General features: G+C 37.7%; 1 protein-coding gene across 1 annotated transcript in view; it reads right to left on the reverse strand.

The window, feature by feature from the left end:
• GPR158 (G protein-coupled receptor 158) overlaps nucleotides 1-13,180 on the reverse strand; it is a 345,958-nt gene that overhangs the window by 154,152 nt on the left and 178,626 nt on the right. Inside the window, exon 3 of the mRNA XM_004605493.3 lies at nucleotides 9,186-9,288. Within this exon, the coding sequence (XP_004605550.2) occupies nucleotides 9,186-9,288 (103 nt within the window). The remainder of the gene's footprint in view (nucleotides 1-9,185; nucleotides 9,289-13,180) is intronic.

Raw genomic sequence — 13,180 nt, forward strand, 5'->3', positions numbered from 1 at the left:
GGGATGCTGGGAATCGAACCTGAGTCTTCATCGTGCAAGGCAAATGCCCTACCCGCTGTGCTATATCACTCCAGCCCCTTACTCCTGCTTCTTGATACAACTGGTTATTTTTGTTGAGCTTTGAGAGTGCCTTATATATACAGGAAATCTGCCCTCTGTCTGATGCACAGTGTGCAAATATTTTCTCCCAATCAATAGAGTGTCATTTCACTCCTTCCTTCCTTCCTTCCTTCCTTCCTTCCTTCCTTCCTTCCTTCCTTCCTTCCTTCCTTCCTTCCTTCCTTCCTTCCTTCCTTCCTTCCTTCCTTCCTTCCTTCCTTCCTTCCTTCCTTCCTTCCTCTCATGTATTGCACAAAGGACTCATGTATTCATGAGAGAACAAACCATACTTCAAAGTTTGAGTGTTTGAATAAAATCATGGCCATTGTTAAGCCAGGTAAAGCTCAGAATTCTTGCATTTGTTTTAATTTACTACTATCTACAGTGAGCTGTCCTTTATGCAAGACCGCTCTCATGTGTTTTTTGAGGGGCATACTTCATGGCACTCATGTGGTTTGAACCATTATCAGCACCACAGCCACATTCAAGGCAAATGCCTTAATCTTTGCATTGTCTCTCTAGACAATGGTCTTATTTATTGTTTGTTGTGCAATATGTCTGGGAAGATGTTGATATAAGCTTCTCATATCCCAGAAGCTTAAAATTTTTCATTTTTGTACCTACTTCTTTTCTCTGGTTCCAATTATGCTTCACACAGTAGTTGGTCATATTTTTTCACATATGAATGTTCAGATACATAAATTAACAAGCATGCCAGTTTAACTGGACAAACTAGTCACAGGTCCATTTTTGGAGGTAATATGGCTCTGAATTATAAGAACGGGTTGTGGTAGAGAAAGGTAAGACTTGAACCTCTTGTAAAACCATCTTCATATGCCCATTCATCACATTCCTTTAATCCTCCTCCTTCTATTTCACAGGTATTGGAGAAAAAGATGAATTATAGACAATGAACGCAATTCATCCAGAAGTAACAAAGAATGAAGTCAGTCAGATATTGAGAGTTCAGCATTAGCTCGAGGTACAAATATTTCTTGTCTAAATCATTATTAAAATAAACATCTCTTTCCTTTCACTAAACACATTTGCTTTTCCATTAGAACTGGAGAGAACATAGTCATCAATCAATGAATTTGGAGTTAAAATGCTGCGACGAACTAACCATGGGAAGATATATGTGTTGTTTATTTTTTCATTTGTTTAGGATGATAATGCAATCTGCCTCTGTTTTTCACTTGATAAAATCGCATTTAAAAATTAAGTGAAAAACAGTACTTACACATGAGTAACTGTGCATCAGGGAAGTTGAGTAAACATGATTCAATTTTTATATCTTTGCAGAGAGAACAGTTAAATTACTATGGTTATACTTAGACTATAATGTTTTTAAGATTTCTATTGCTAAGGCATGAGTGTATATTTGAATATTGTAAAATAAGGATTAGCAAATACACTTATACTATAAATGATAAATTGTCAAAATAAAATGAAAATGTAGCTTTCTGTGAAACTTAAAATTTCTATTTGTTCATTGTAAATAAAATCAGAATTTAATGGTTTCCTCTAGTTCTATATTTTAATCTGTATTTTCTCTTATCCATTGTCTCCAAGAATTTAATATCTTACAAGTGGCTGTAGGGACATTTTTCTTCAGAAAAAATACCACCTTAGAAAGTTCCTGAAAAGGGCCTAATTAACTGTGAAATGAACACAAATAGGATTTTTTGCTCATAGAAAATAAAATGCTCAATATATAAATACTGTAAATAAAAAAACTAAATTTCCTCTCATTTTTCCTCTCATTTTTGTGATGTCAGATGTTATCTCCTTTATTCCTCGCAACTACCATGGAAACAAATTTTACTATTCAGGTTTTACAAATAACAGGAGACACTTTCAGAATATAGTAGGAATTTGTCCAAGTTAGTGGAACAACATTAAACCTGTGTGAATCAATCCCAGTTTAATGCAGAAATCCCAAGCAGATTAAAAATTGTTCCAAGATAATTATATGATACTGTGACCTACTATAAATACTTGGAGTAAAGATTGAGTAATAAACAAGTTGAATTTTTACTTTTTTCTTACTGCTATAACAAATTACAAGCTGGAGCAATAGCACAGCAGGTAGGGCATTTGCCTTGCATGCGGCCGACCTGGGTTCGATTCCTCCGTCCCTCTCAGAGAGCCCCACAAGCTACCGAGAGTATCCTGCCTACACAGCAGAGCCTGGCAAGCTACTTGTTGTGTATTTGATTGCCAAAAACAATAATGACAAGTCTCACAATGCAGACGTTACTGGCGCCCGCTCGAGCAAATTGATGAGCAATGGAATGACAGTGATGCAGTGATAACAAATTACAACAAACAAGAGTATTAAAGCAAAACACATTGTATTTTATACAACATATAAGATCTTGTATGAAATATTTATTCATACATGTCTGTATCTCAAATTTTTTTATGCGCATCTCACTTGGCTAAAATGAAGAAGTCAGAGGACTGTTCTTTCCTAGATGACTTGGGGTTGGGGGCAGAGGCCATCTGACACCATTTTAATGTCGTTTCCAGCTTTTTGAGGTCACTTACATTCTTGGCTTGCAGATATACTTCTCAAGTTCAAAGTTAATAATGCCGTCATTTCTCTTACCCTTCCATGTTCTCACTTCTGTTTTTGACCAATCTGCTCCTCAGACTCATGTGATTGGACTGGGTCCACCTAGATTATCGAGAATAATCTCTTCACCTCAGAGTCTTTAAAGCAAGCATGCCAACAGAGTCGCTTTTCAGCTCCATGAGGTATACATGCACATTTCTGGATAGGAGCGGCATCATTCTGCCTATCATATGAAGCTAATGTGAGAATGATAGTGTCAAATTTCTCACCAGAACTTTTCTAATATTTGGAGGCAAGAGGGTGATGATGATTATCAACTTAAATCAATCTTTAATAAGAATTCTGTAAAATAAAATGGCAAATTAATAAAATAAGGGGAAATCTCATCAAGTGAAACCACTTCCAGTTGATAGGGGTGAAGGAAGATCTTTAGAGAACTGACATTATGTTTCAGAGCAGGTCCCACTTTCGGAACAAATCAAGCTGAAAAGAGCCTTACAATTTGGAAGCAGACTCTTCTGCTAGAAAGGGAAGCACAGGCTAAAATAAAGATAAATATTGCCAGAATAAATGTGGACAGGGGGTAAGAAGAATAAACACAGGCACCCAAATAAAAATTATAAAGATAATAGTATTTTGAGGAGTTATTATGTGCTGACCATATGATAATATTAAATGCATTACCATATCTAATCTACTAATCCTATATTTTCTTATGCTATCCCAATTTTGTATGTGTCATAAGTGAAAATTGGAGAAGTTAAATAATTTTATTGCAATACAAGTAAGTAGAACTAGAATTCAAATCTAAGTCAAGTTTATTCTAAAGATTATTATTTTAATTACAGTGATAAATTATAATAGGAATTCAGCTCTAGTAGAAGTTTAGCAACCAGGGATGTCCTAGATAGTATGAATTACGCCCCACTAGTAGAAAAGAGCAGTGAAAGACAATAATGTGAAGGCAACTGTCAACATTCCAAGAAGAATAAGACACATAGAGTGACCTTAGACACAGAACCTTTGTTAAAAAGAAAATATAAAAATATAAAATTAAGAAAGGGGCCGGAGCGATAGCACAGCGGGTAGGGCATTTGCCTTGCACGCGGCCGACCCGGGTTCGATCCCCGGCATCCCATATGGTCCCCCAAGCACTGCCAGGAGTAATTTCTGAGTGCAAAGCCAGGAATAACCCCTGAGCATCGCTGGGTGTGACCCAAAAAGCAAAATAAAATAAAATTAGGAAAAATAAAAGAGTCAATAGATAGGTACAGGCAATTAGATGAAGAATCTTTCTACTTACTGCTGGAGTAAAACATCATGGTTAAGCTTCTACAGTACAGCAAAAGTAAATCAGACACAAGGCTGATGTCAAAATAACAGCAAACGTAATGATGCTGACTTTAAGCATATGATGTTCAAACTTTTTCAATCTGTTCCAAGTTTGAATTTGGAAGACTGACACTAGACTTCAGTCTGCAGAAAGCCAAGTACTTCCGGCCATGAAATAAAGAAGCGCAAGAGAAAGCGATATCCAAGTGCAACAAAAAGACAGTTAAAATGGAGACAGATCAGTCTTGCTAACAGTTTGTATAAAGATCAGCATCTATTTCTTCTACCTGATTTTACAGAACTTTAATTTCTTCCAAGGCAATAAGACCATTTTAGAAGTTTTGTATTTTCTTGTTCTTTACCCCAGCATAAACAGCACGAGTTGGCAAAATAGGGGTTGTTGTTTCTAGCCATAGGTCATTTGGAAGTTGGATTTATCTGGAAATGTACAGGAGCTGAAGTCAATCCAAAGTACACAAGAAATGAGACTAAAAGGCTGGTAATATAACTATACAAAAAAGAAAATAGATTTCACTGAAAAAAGAATTCATATGAAGACAGATGAATTTGAGGAAGATAAGCTTGTCATAAGCTTTTATTTCATCAACCTGGAAGTGAACAACTTGTATTTGAAGAGACAGCTCTACATCAGTACTTAGTCACTCCAAACCCTGCTACTCTGCAGATGTCAACTCTCATTAGCTCACAGGTGACCATCAATTCTAACAGCGATGCCTGAAATGATGCGAGGAACACAGTCTCTGGACTGTCAGAACAATTTCAAATCACATCATTTCAATGTTAGTCTTTTTAGGCCTCTTGTTTACTGGGAACATAGGTTTAAATAAGGCCACCGCATAGGTTAACAAGATTTTTAACAATCATTTATATTTCCTCAAAGAGATCAAAATCAACCCTAAACAAATAAATATAAGACTAACATGAGAATTTCAACTCTTTTCTAATTTACAACCATAAATGAGGTGAATTTCATCTTTGAGGTGCCATTATTTTCAGTTTCGTATTTCCCTTTTTCCTATTAGGTAATTGCTATTTTCCCAACTGCTTGGTCAAACTCTTCCTAATAAGCTTTTTAGCACTGTTGCTGTAGACAGTTACTGTCCCATCTTCCTTCTGATCCACATGGAATTAACTCTTCAAAAGTTCTAACTTTAAAAAATAGTTATCTTAATATGGGAAATATCGATACAAAGTGCTAGTAACTAATGATGGATAAGAATTATCTCTTTACATATATTGCCAAAGTTTAAAATTAAGTGTAGCACTGTCATCCTGTTGTTCATCGATTTGCTCAGGCGGGCACCAGTAATGTCTCCATTGTGAGACTTGTTACTGTTTTTGGCATATCGAATACACCACAGACAGCTTGCAGACTCTGCCGTGCAGGCGGGATACTAGGTAGCTTGCCTGCCTCTCCGAGAGGTATGAAGAAATCGAACCCAGGTCGGTCCCGTGCAAGGTAAACGCCCTACCTGCTGTGCTATCGCTCCAGTCCTAATTAAGTGTATAGCAATATTAATTTTTTTTGCTATACTTAGCAAATCTTATTATATCCCATGCACAGTGCTAGAAGTTCTATGTATGGTCTCTCTCATTAGAGGACTTTCAGTGCCATATTTATTTATGGTCTTCGGGCTATATGAGCTCATTTCTTACTTGGTAAATACCTCCTCAAAAAAGCATGGAAATAACTATTCATACAAAACTGTCTGGATAACATAGTTAAAAGATTTGTTAATATACTAAGAGATAGAAACATGTAATATGTATTCTAAAAGTAAACAAAATATATTTTTAAAAATTGGGTGTAGTCCTTTGTAGATAACCCTGGAGAATTGTAATCTTCATTCCTGACCATACTGATGTACTCTGCCTTTAGAACAACGAAGGAATAATGTTGGATTTTCAAGCAATCTGACAAGGTCAACAGAAAAGGTATTTTTGGTGAAGGAGAGCTTCACTAACTTTAAATTATAAAACATAACTAACCTTTGCTCTAACACTTAGGAAGTTCAATCCTGGTTAAGCATGTGCTGAGGTCAAAGCTGAATCATAGCTATACCTAAATATAGATCATTTTTCCAAAAACCGTGGTCTCCATTCCATGGCTTCTGTGTATAAACACAGGAGTTGATGCAAAATGGCAGGCTTTTCTTAGAGTAGGTCCAGTGAAATGCAGTGGCTTTTAAAATAAGGAAGAAAGTAGGAGTGTGCAAATTAAATAGAGATAAGTTGTTAAAGGTTAACTAGTTTCTCTTGGTGGTGTTATAAGCAAATGGCACAGATATTCTCTGGTTCTACAATATTTAGATGTTTTATTTCAGTCACACAGTGAGAGCTGAGAACAAATGTGGGTAAATCAGAAACAAAATACCTCAACAGAGCATAAGCTACAACCCATCCCCCTAATCCTTCAGAGTTGAATCATATGTTATGTCTGGACCACAAACTTGAACAATGCCAAATTAGCTCTAGTACCAACACGGTTTGGTTCACATACACATAAAGAAAAGCAAACATAGCTTGAAAATAGTTTGTTATCACCGATCTTGGAATAGCTTTATTAGCTGCTGTGTGAGCTGAAAACACCTGTTTATTACTTCTTAGTTCTACTGGCCAGAAATCTGGGTTCAGTGAAATGAGCTTCTCTGCTCAGCATATTAATAAAACTGACACAAGGTTTGGGTCAGGCTGGAGCTCAGATTCTGCTGCTATGTGTTTTCAGGTGACACCTGGAAGAATTTAGCTCCGGGCAGTCAAAAAATAAAAAGGGTCCCTCTTGATTGGCTACCGTTTATTCTTGAAGTGCAAAGGTCACTTCAAGTTCTCACAAGTGACTTAGTGCTTCAAAGCCATGCTAGAAACTAGATTTTCCCTCCATCCAATAAGGATTTCTTATTTAGTGCAATGTAATCCTATGAGACTAGATGTTGAGGACTAGAAAGTTGATGACGAGATGTTGAAGAAGGAGGAGACTTTGGAGACTTTGGGACTTTGAGGACAAGAATATGAGGACTATGAAAGGACTCCCTCTCAGAGAGCCCGGCAAGCTACCAAGAGTATCCGGCCCTCACGGCAGAGCCTGGCAAGCTACCCGTGGTGTATCCGATATGCCAAAAATAGTAACAGTGATGGTCCTCATTCCCCTGATCCTGAAAGAGCCCCCAGTTTGCCATCGGGCTACACTAGCATGCGACAGAGACAAATGGAGACGTTACTGGAACCTGCTCGAACAAATCAACGAACCATGGAATGACAGTGATGACAGTGATACAGTGAATCCCCTAAGTGATCATCCCATCACATTTGCTACGTAACAAAACCTAAGTGAGGGGACTGCGACCTCATTAGACTCACCAGTCTTACCCATTCTCAAGGAGAGGACACTTCACAATCTTGAAGATCACCTTGGCATGCTGCCTATAATTACAACTGGAAGCAGAACTGACTTCTGACATCTATGTGGCTGACCACAGAGAAACGTTACTCACCTCTACTTTCATTTGTCATGAGAGGCCACACCTAGCAGAGCTGGGGAGGCGAAAGAAAGCAATCCATCAAGATGCTCTCCTGAAGTGTTGGTCTGATGCTTTAGTGCTCAAGCTAATACTTTAAGGCCCTGCAGAGCTCTGGTCACCAGGGACACCTTATTGGTACTTGTGGGGCCATGGGGCAATGGATATTGAACTCAGGGTCTTGTGCAGGCTGGGCATTAGGTCTGTCACTCAGTTGTCTCCCTAGCAGAACAGAAAGTTAAATATTAACAGTCTCCAGGCTAAGAATAGTGAATTTTGTTGTTTTGTCTTTTGGTTTTGGGGGGCCACACCTAGTGACGCTCCAGGGCTACTCCTGGCTCTGTTCTTGGGGTGGCTCCCAGATATGCTCAGCAGATCATGGATTGCCAGTAACTGAACCAAGACCTGGATGTTCTGTCTGTTGAGCTCTATCTCTGGTCTCCAAGAATAGTGTTTTATAAGAGGAAAAACAAATGCCCACCAAAATTCCTGAAGGAAGACAACTCTGGCTCCATTTCTCATCAATCTTTGATTTATACCTAACAAAGTAGCAAATTCCTCAACACAACAATAATAAAGCTAGCAACAATTTATGCGTGACTGTGCTTCATTTGCAGTTACTCCAACCCCTAACTTTCCATGAAACCACTCCGTCTCACCACCACAACTCTCCTCTTTGTCCTACAACCAACAGAAATTATATTCTTTTTGAGAGAAAAAAAAAAATCGTGTTCAAATTGTAACAATGACATTTGGTGGGGGATAGAAATAAAATGCCAGATGACAGGTTTTGATTCTGTAGTGTGTGTACTATATAAACATACCTTTCTTCCCCTGAATGTGCTTAGAAGTATAAATATGATGGGATGGCCTCTACTATGAATGTCTTACATTAGGAAGGCAAAATGGTAGACAGCCACTCCTACAAGAGACGAAACCCCATTGAGAAGACTAGAGAGATATTTTGCTATCCTAGAGTAAGCAAACGGCAATGCTTTCAGAGAGTCCTGGGGCTAGGCTTTAGTGACTTCTAAAAGTCAGAGTGAAAAAGCTGAGAGTAAGGACAAACTGACTTGGGTGAGAAAACAGGGAGTTTGGGCACACAACTGCACGTATTGATCTGCCAACAACCTGCACGAGCTTGTCTGGAGCCGCAGACAAGATCATATCCCAGGGGAAGCCTTGATTTTGACCTGGTGACACCCTAGATGCTGGCCCAGGCTAATCCCAAATCTAACTGACAAAAGACAGTAAATTTGGCTGCTTTAAATTGTTGATTTGTATAATCTGTATAAAATATGTAGAAAATGTATAAGATAGAAAATCCAAGTATAACAAACTGGTGATGAATGAAAATAAATTAGCTTTCCAAACCTTTAGCAACAACAGGTCTCCATCGCTAAATCTCAATCTAGTCTCACTAATTCAGGCTTTTAAAATGTATCAAAAACTAAAATTCACCTAAAATAAACACAAATTCTATGGTACTCCCAAGCAGTAGCAATAACTAACCTAAGCAGAAACTCTGTAAGCCATGCAAGGGGATTTAACTATCTAAATCCAAGAGGCATTAAAAGGAAACATTATAGTTAATAACTGCATTCTATATGTGTATTTAAATATAGGCAAAAGTAACTTACTCTGAAAATTGTTGACGGAGAAGACCCGTGGATGATAGAATCCTGCTTTGCAAATACATTGGTAGGCTCCAAGTACGAATCCTAAGCCTTTAATAGGCAAACACTAGGGGAAAAAAGACAGCAATATAGGTGATCACAATTTATTTCACAATATAAAGACCCTCAGATATCTATCAATGCAAACAGAAACAGAACTAACACACTTTCCAAAAATAGTGTTCTTTGCTTTTAGGTTTGTCTTCCATAGACATTTTTTCAGAAGTAGTAAATTGCATTTTCTTTCTAAGAAGAAACTATTACAGCTGTAGTTTCCACAAAACTTTAATTCATGCAGTTGTCACAGAGGTAGTTACTAGTTATAGTTTTTGCTTTTAGTGCCTCATTTATCTTATTGCTATAAGATATAGTTCCAAAGCTTAGAATATTGTAAAAATGATTCCATGATAAATATTTCTATAAAGGTAAGAGAGTACACATATAAAATTTGAAATACAAAATTACTTTTATAAATTATTCATCATATCTAATCTTGGAAACAAAATAACAGAAATTCTTAAAACAACTAAACAGATAAGTTTAAAATGCAAATTTATATAAGAAAAATGAATTTATGATCCCAACGACTGTGTATCTACAATCCATTTCATATATAAATATTTACATGTACATAAAAATAGAAAAATGAGTAGCTTCCCAAATATGTCATACCAATAAACAGAATAGCTCCAAAAAGCTTAATTTGGATTCTTTCAAGATTGAAAATCAGCTTATCACTGAAACCCAATGAAGTTCAGCTTAAAATTCTTACTACTGCTAAGTTCAATTATATAAGCAAAGAAGCTGTGTCCTAGGGCTGAGAAATGGCTCAAATGATTGGAGCACATGACTTGCCCTGAGTTTTGATACCTGTCACTGCATGCCCCTCCATTACCGTCCAATGTGGCCCTGTGGCACCCAGCACCTCCTTGCCCAAGAGGCAACACATCACTAGGTCTCGCACCTAAAACTGTTGACCCCACACCACGGGGCAGAGGATAGCTGGACTGAATCAGGGACTCACTGAGAATTGCTGGGTAACACTTAACACAAAATAATAATTACCTAAGATGCAAACACTACATCATCAACATAAAAGTTTCAGAAATCTAATCAACATTAACATTTCTTTTCTTGTATCTCTCTACCAAAATCCAAACCTTTTCTTTGCCTTTTTACTATTACAACCTACTAGTGGAGCTTGGAATTCAGTATCTTTGGGTTATAAAATATCCCTCTGATGCAAAGACCAATAAGAGAAAATTCTAAGTAAAATTCTAAACTTCATAGTCTAAGTTTAAATGATAAAATAAATCAAGATCAATATTGCAGGGCTGGAGTGACAGTACAGCAAGTAGGGTGCTTGCCTTGCATGAGGCCAAACCAGGTTTGATTCCCAGCATCATACAATCACTCAAGACTGCCAGGAGTGATTCCTGAGTGTAGAGCCAGGAGTAACGCCTGAACACTGCCAAGTGTGATCCCATAACAAAATAAAAATCAATGTTGCATATCATGAACACTCCATCAATAGAAAAATATGAAGATAAACAGGTATATTATATTCACAATATATCTATATCTATATCTATATTTATGGTAACAAGAGTCTAAATGTGTTTTAAATCTCACAGAAATGTCAAGAAAATCTTTGAAAAAATAACTTTCTGAAATGCAGTCTTAAATACCATATTGCATTAATACACCTATTTTTCACTCAAACCATATGCTTTAGTTATGTCATGCAATTGGAAACATAACCCTTGATCTGCAATAAAATACAAAGTCAGTACCAATTAATTCAAATAACTACTGTATGCCTACAGAATTCCTACAACACAAGACTGAAATAATACATAATATTTACAAATGTTTTGCTCCAGAGTTTCCCCAAAGTGGGTGACACCAAACTCTAGGGGCACTGAAAAATGGGACTAGATGAGTAGCAACCTTGACCATCTATTTGTTCATTTAAAGATGGAAGATTTCCAGGGGAGATCTGAGTGATTTTTTTTCTTTTCTGTTCTGAAGAGGGAATGGTAGATTAAATAAATTTGTGAACTTATGATTTAGATAGTAGATAATACTTCCTACCTATAAAAATAAAAAGGGAATTATAACACTGATGTCAAGGAAACACTCACAGAAAAAACCATCAGTGACATGTACACACACAGACACATCTCCATTCCAAATACAATGAAATGATTCAAGTAGATAAAAGAATGAAAACTTGCATTGTTCTATAAAATATATATAACATGAGGGTAGCTTGATAAGCTTGGTAAGCAAAATAAGTTAGAAGGAGAAAGATACCTACTGGGTGACCGTACTCATGCAACAGTATCCAATGAAAACATATACTTATACTCTGATAAAAAATCTGAGTTTATCATAGTTGTTTGAGGGAGGGCTCAATGGGTCCTATGTACTGTGGTCTAGGCATGTTGACACTTTGATGGCATTCATGTATGGTAACATTATACCCTAAAACATAAATATTTCTATAGGAGAGCCTGGCAAACTACTGAGAGTATCTTGCTGGCACGGCAGAGCCTGGCAAGCTACCTGTGGCAGATTTGATATGCGAAAAACAGTAACAACAAGTCTCACAATGGAGATGTTACTGGTGCACACTCGAGCAAATCGATGAGCAATGGGATGACAGTGACAGTGATACAGTGACAGGGCCAGAGTGATAGTCCAGCAGTAGTGCATTTGCCTTGCATGTGGCCAACCTGGGTTGGCTTTCTGGCATCCCATAAGATTGCCCCAAGCACTGCCAGAAGTAATTCTTGAAAGCCAGAAGTAATCCCTGAGCATTTCTGGGTATGACCCAAAAAACCAAAAACAAATAAACAAAATTAGTGACTAGGCAGAAAATAAAGATTTAAATCTGACACTGTTAGTTATTAGTTATGTGCACTGGGCTGTTCTGATGTCTCTGGTTCTTACTCCTTAATTGGTAAGAATAATTATTCATTAAAATGTATGTATAGTTTAAAGAGAATTCTACCACTGAATTTTGGAGTGGGCTGGAGCGATAGCACAGCGGTAGGGCCTTTGCCTTGCACACAGCTGACCCGGGTTTGATTCCTCCACCCCTCTCGGAGAGCCCAGCAAGCTACCAAGAGTATCCCACAGGCACAGCAGAGCCTGGCAAACTACCATGGCATATCCAATATGCCAAACACGGTAACAACAACTCTCACAATGGAGATGTTACTGGTGCCCGTTCGAGCAAATCGATGAGCAACGGGATGACAGTGACAGTGACAGTTTGAAGAAGGGAGAAGCACTAAGATATCTTAATAGGTTAAACATCCATAAGAGGAAGGATAATATCACAGTTTTGGGCCTCGGCAACCTGAAGTATGGACCTTCCAACACCAAGCTGGAAAATTACTGCAGGCGAAGAGAATGTGGGGGAAAGAAGTTAAGCTTTAAATTATTGCGTGAAGTGTCTATTTGAAATTTATTCTACACAACATATATACTGTCTGATAAAGTAGCGTGTCCTTTAGAAAAGACAGCTGGGCTGTATTAAGTTGAAGTTCATTTGCACAAGCTAATAGGTTAGACTGTGAGATCACTGAATGCCTAAAGGCAGTGAAGGAAGTAAGTCCAAAATAGTGAAACTCCAGTGCTAAAAATTTTAGCAAGAAGGAAGAAATCAGTGATAGTGAGAAGAGCCATTCAATGCAGAATAACTATTTTATTAATTACATATGATACTATGAGTATAGCACTGTAGCACTGTCATCCCTCATTGATTTGCTGGAGAGGGCACCAGTAACATCTTCATTGTGAGAGTTGCTGTTACTGTTTTTGGCATATAGAAACGCCAGGGGTAGCTTGCCAGGCTCTGCTGTGCGGGTGGGATACTCTCAGTAGCTTGCTGGGCTCTCTGAGAGGGATGGAGGAATTGAACCTGGGTCGGCTGCATTCAAGGCAGATGC

Source organism: Sorex araneus, chromosome 9, assembly GCF_027595985.1.
Source record: "Sorex araneus isolate mSorAra2 chromosome 9, mSorAra2.pri, whole genome shotgun sequence".
In the NCBI taxonomy this organism is placed as follows: domain Eukaryota; kingdom Metazoa; phylum Chordata; class Mammalia; order Eulipotyphla; family Soricidae; genus Sorex; species Sorex araneus.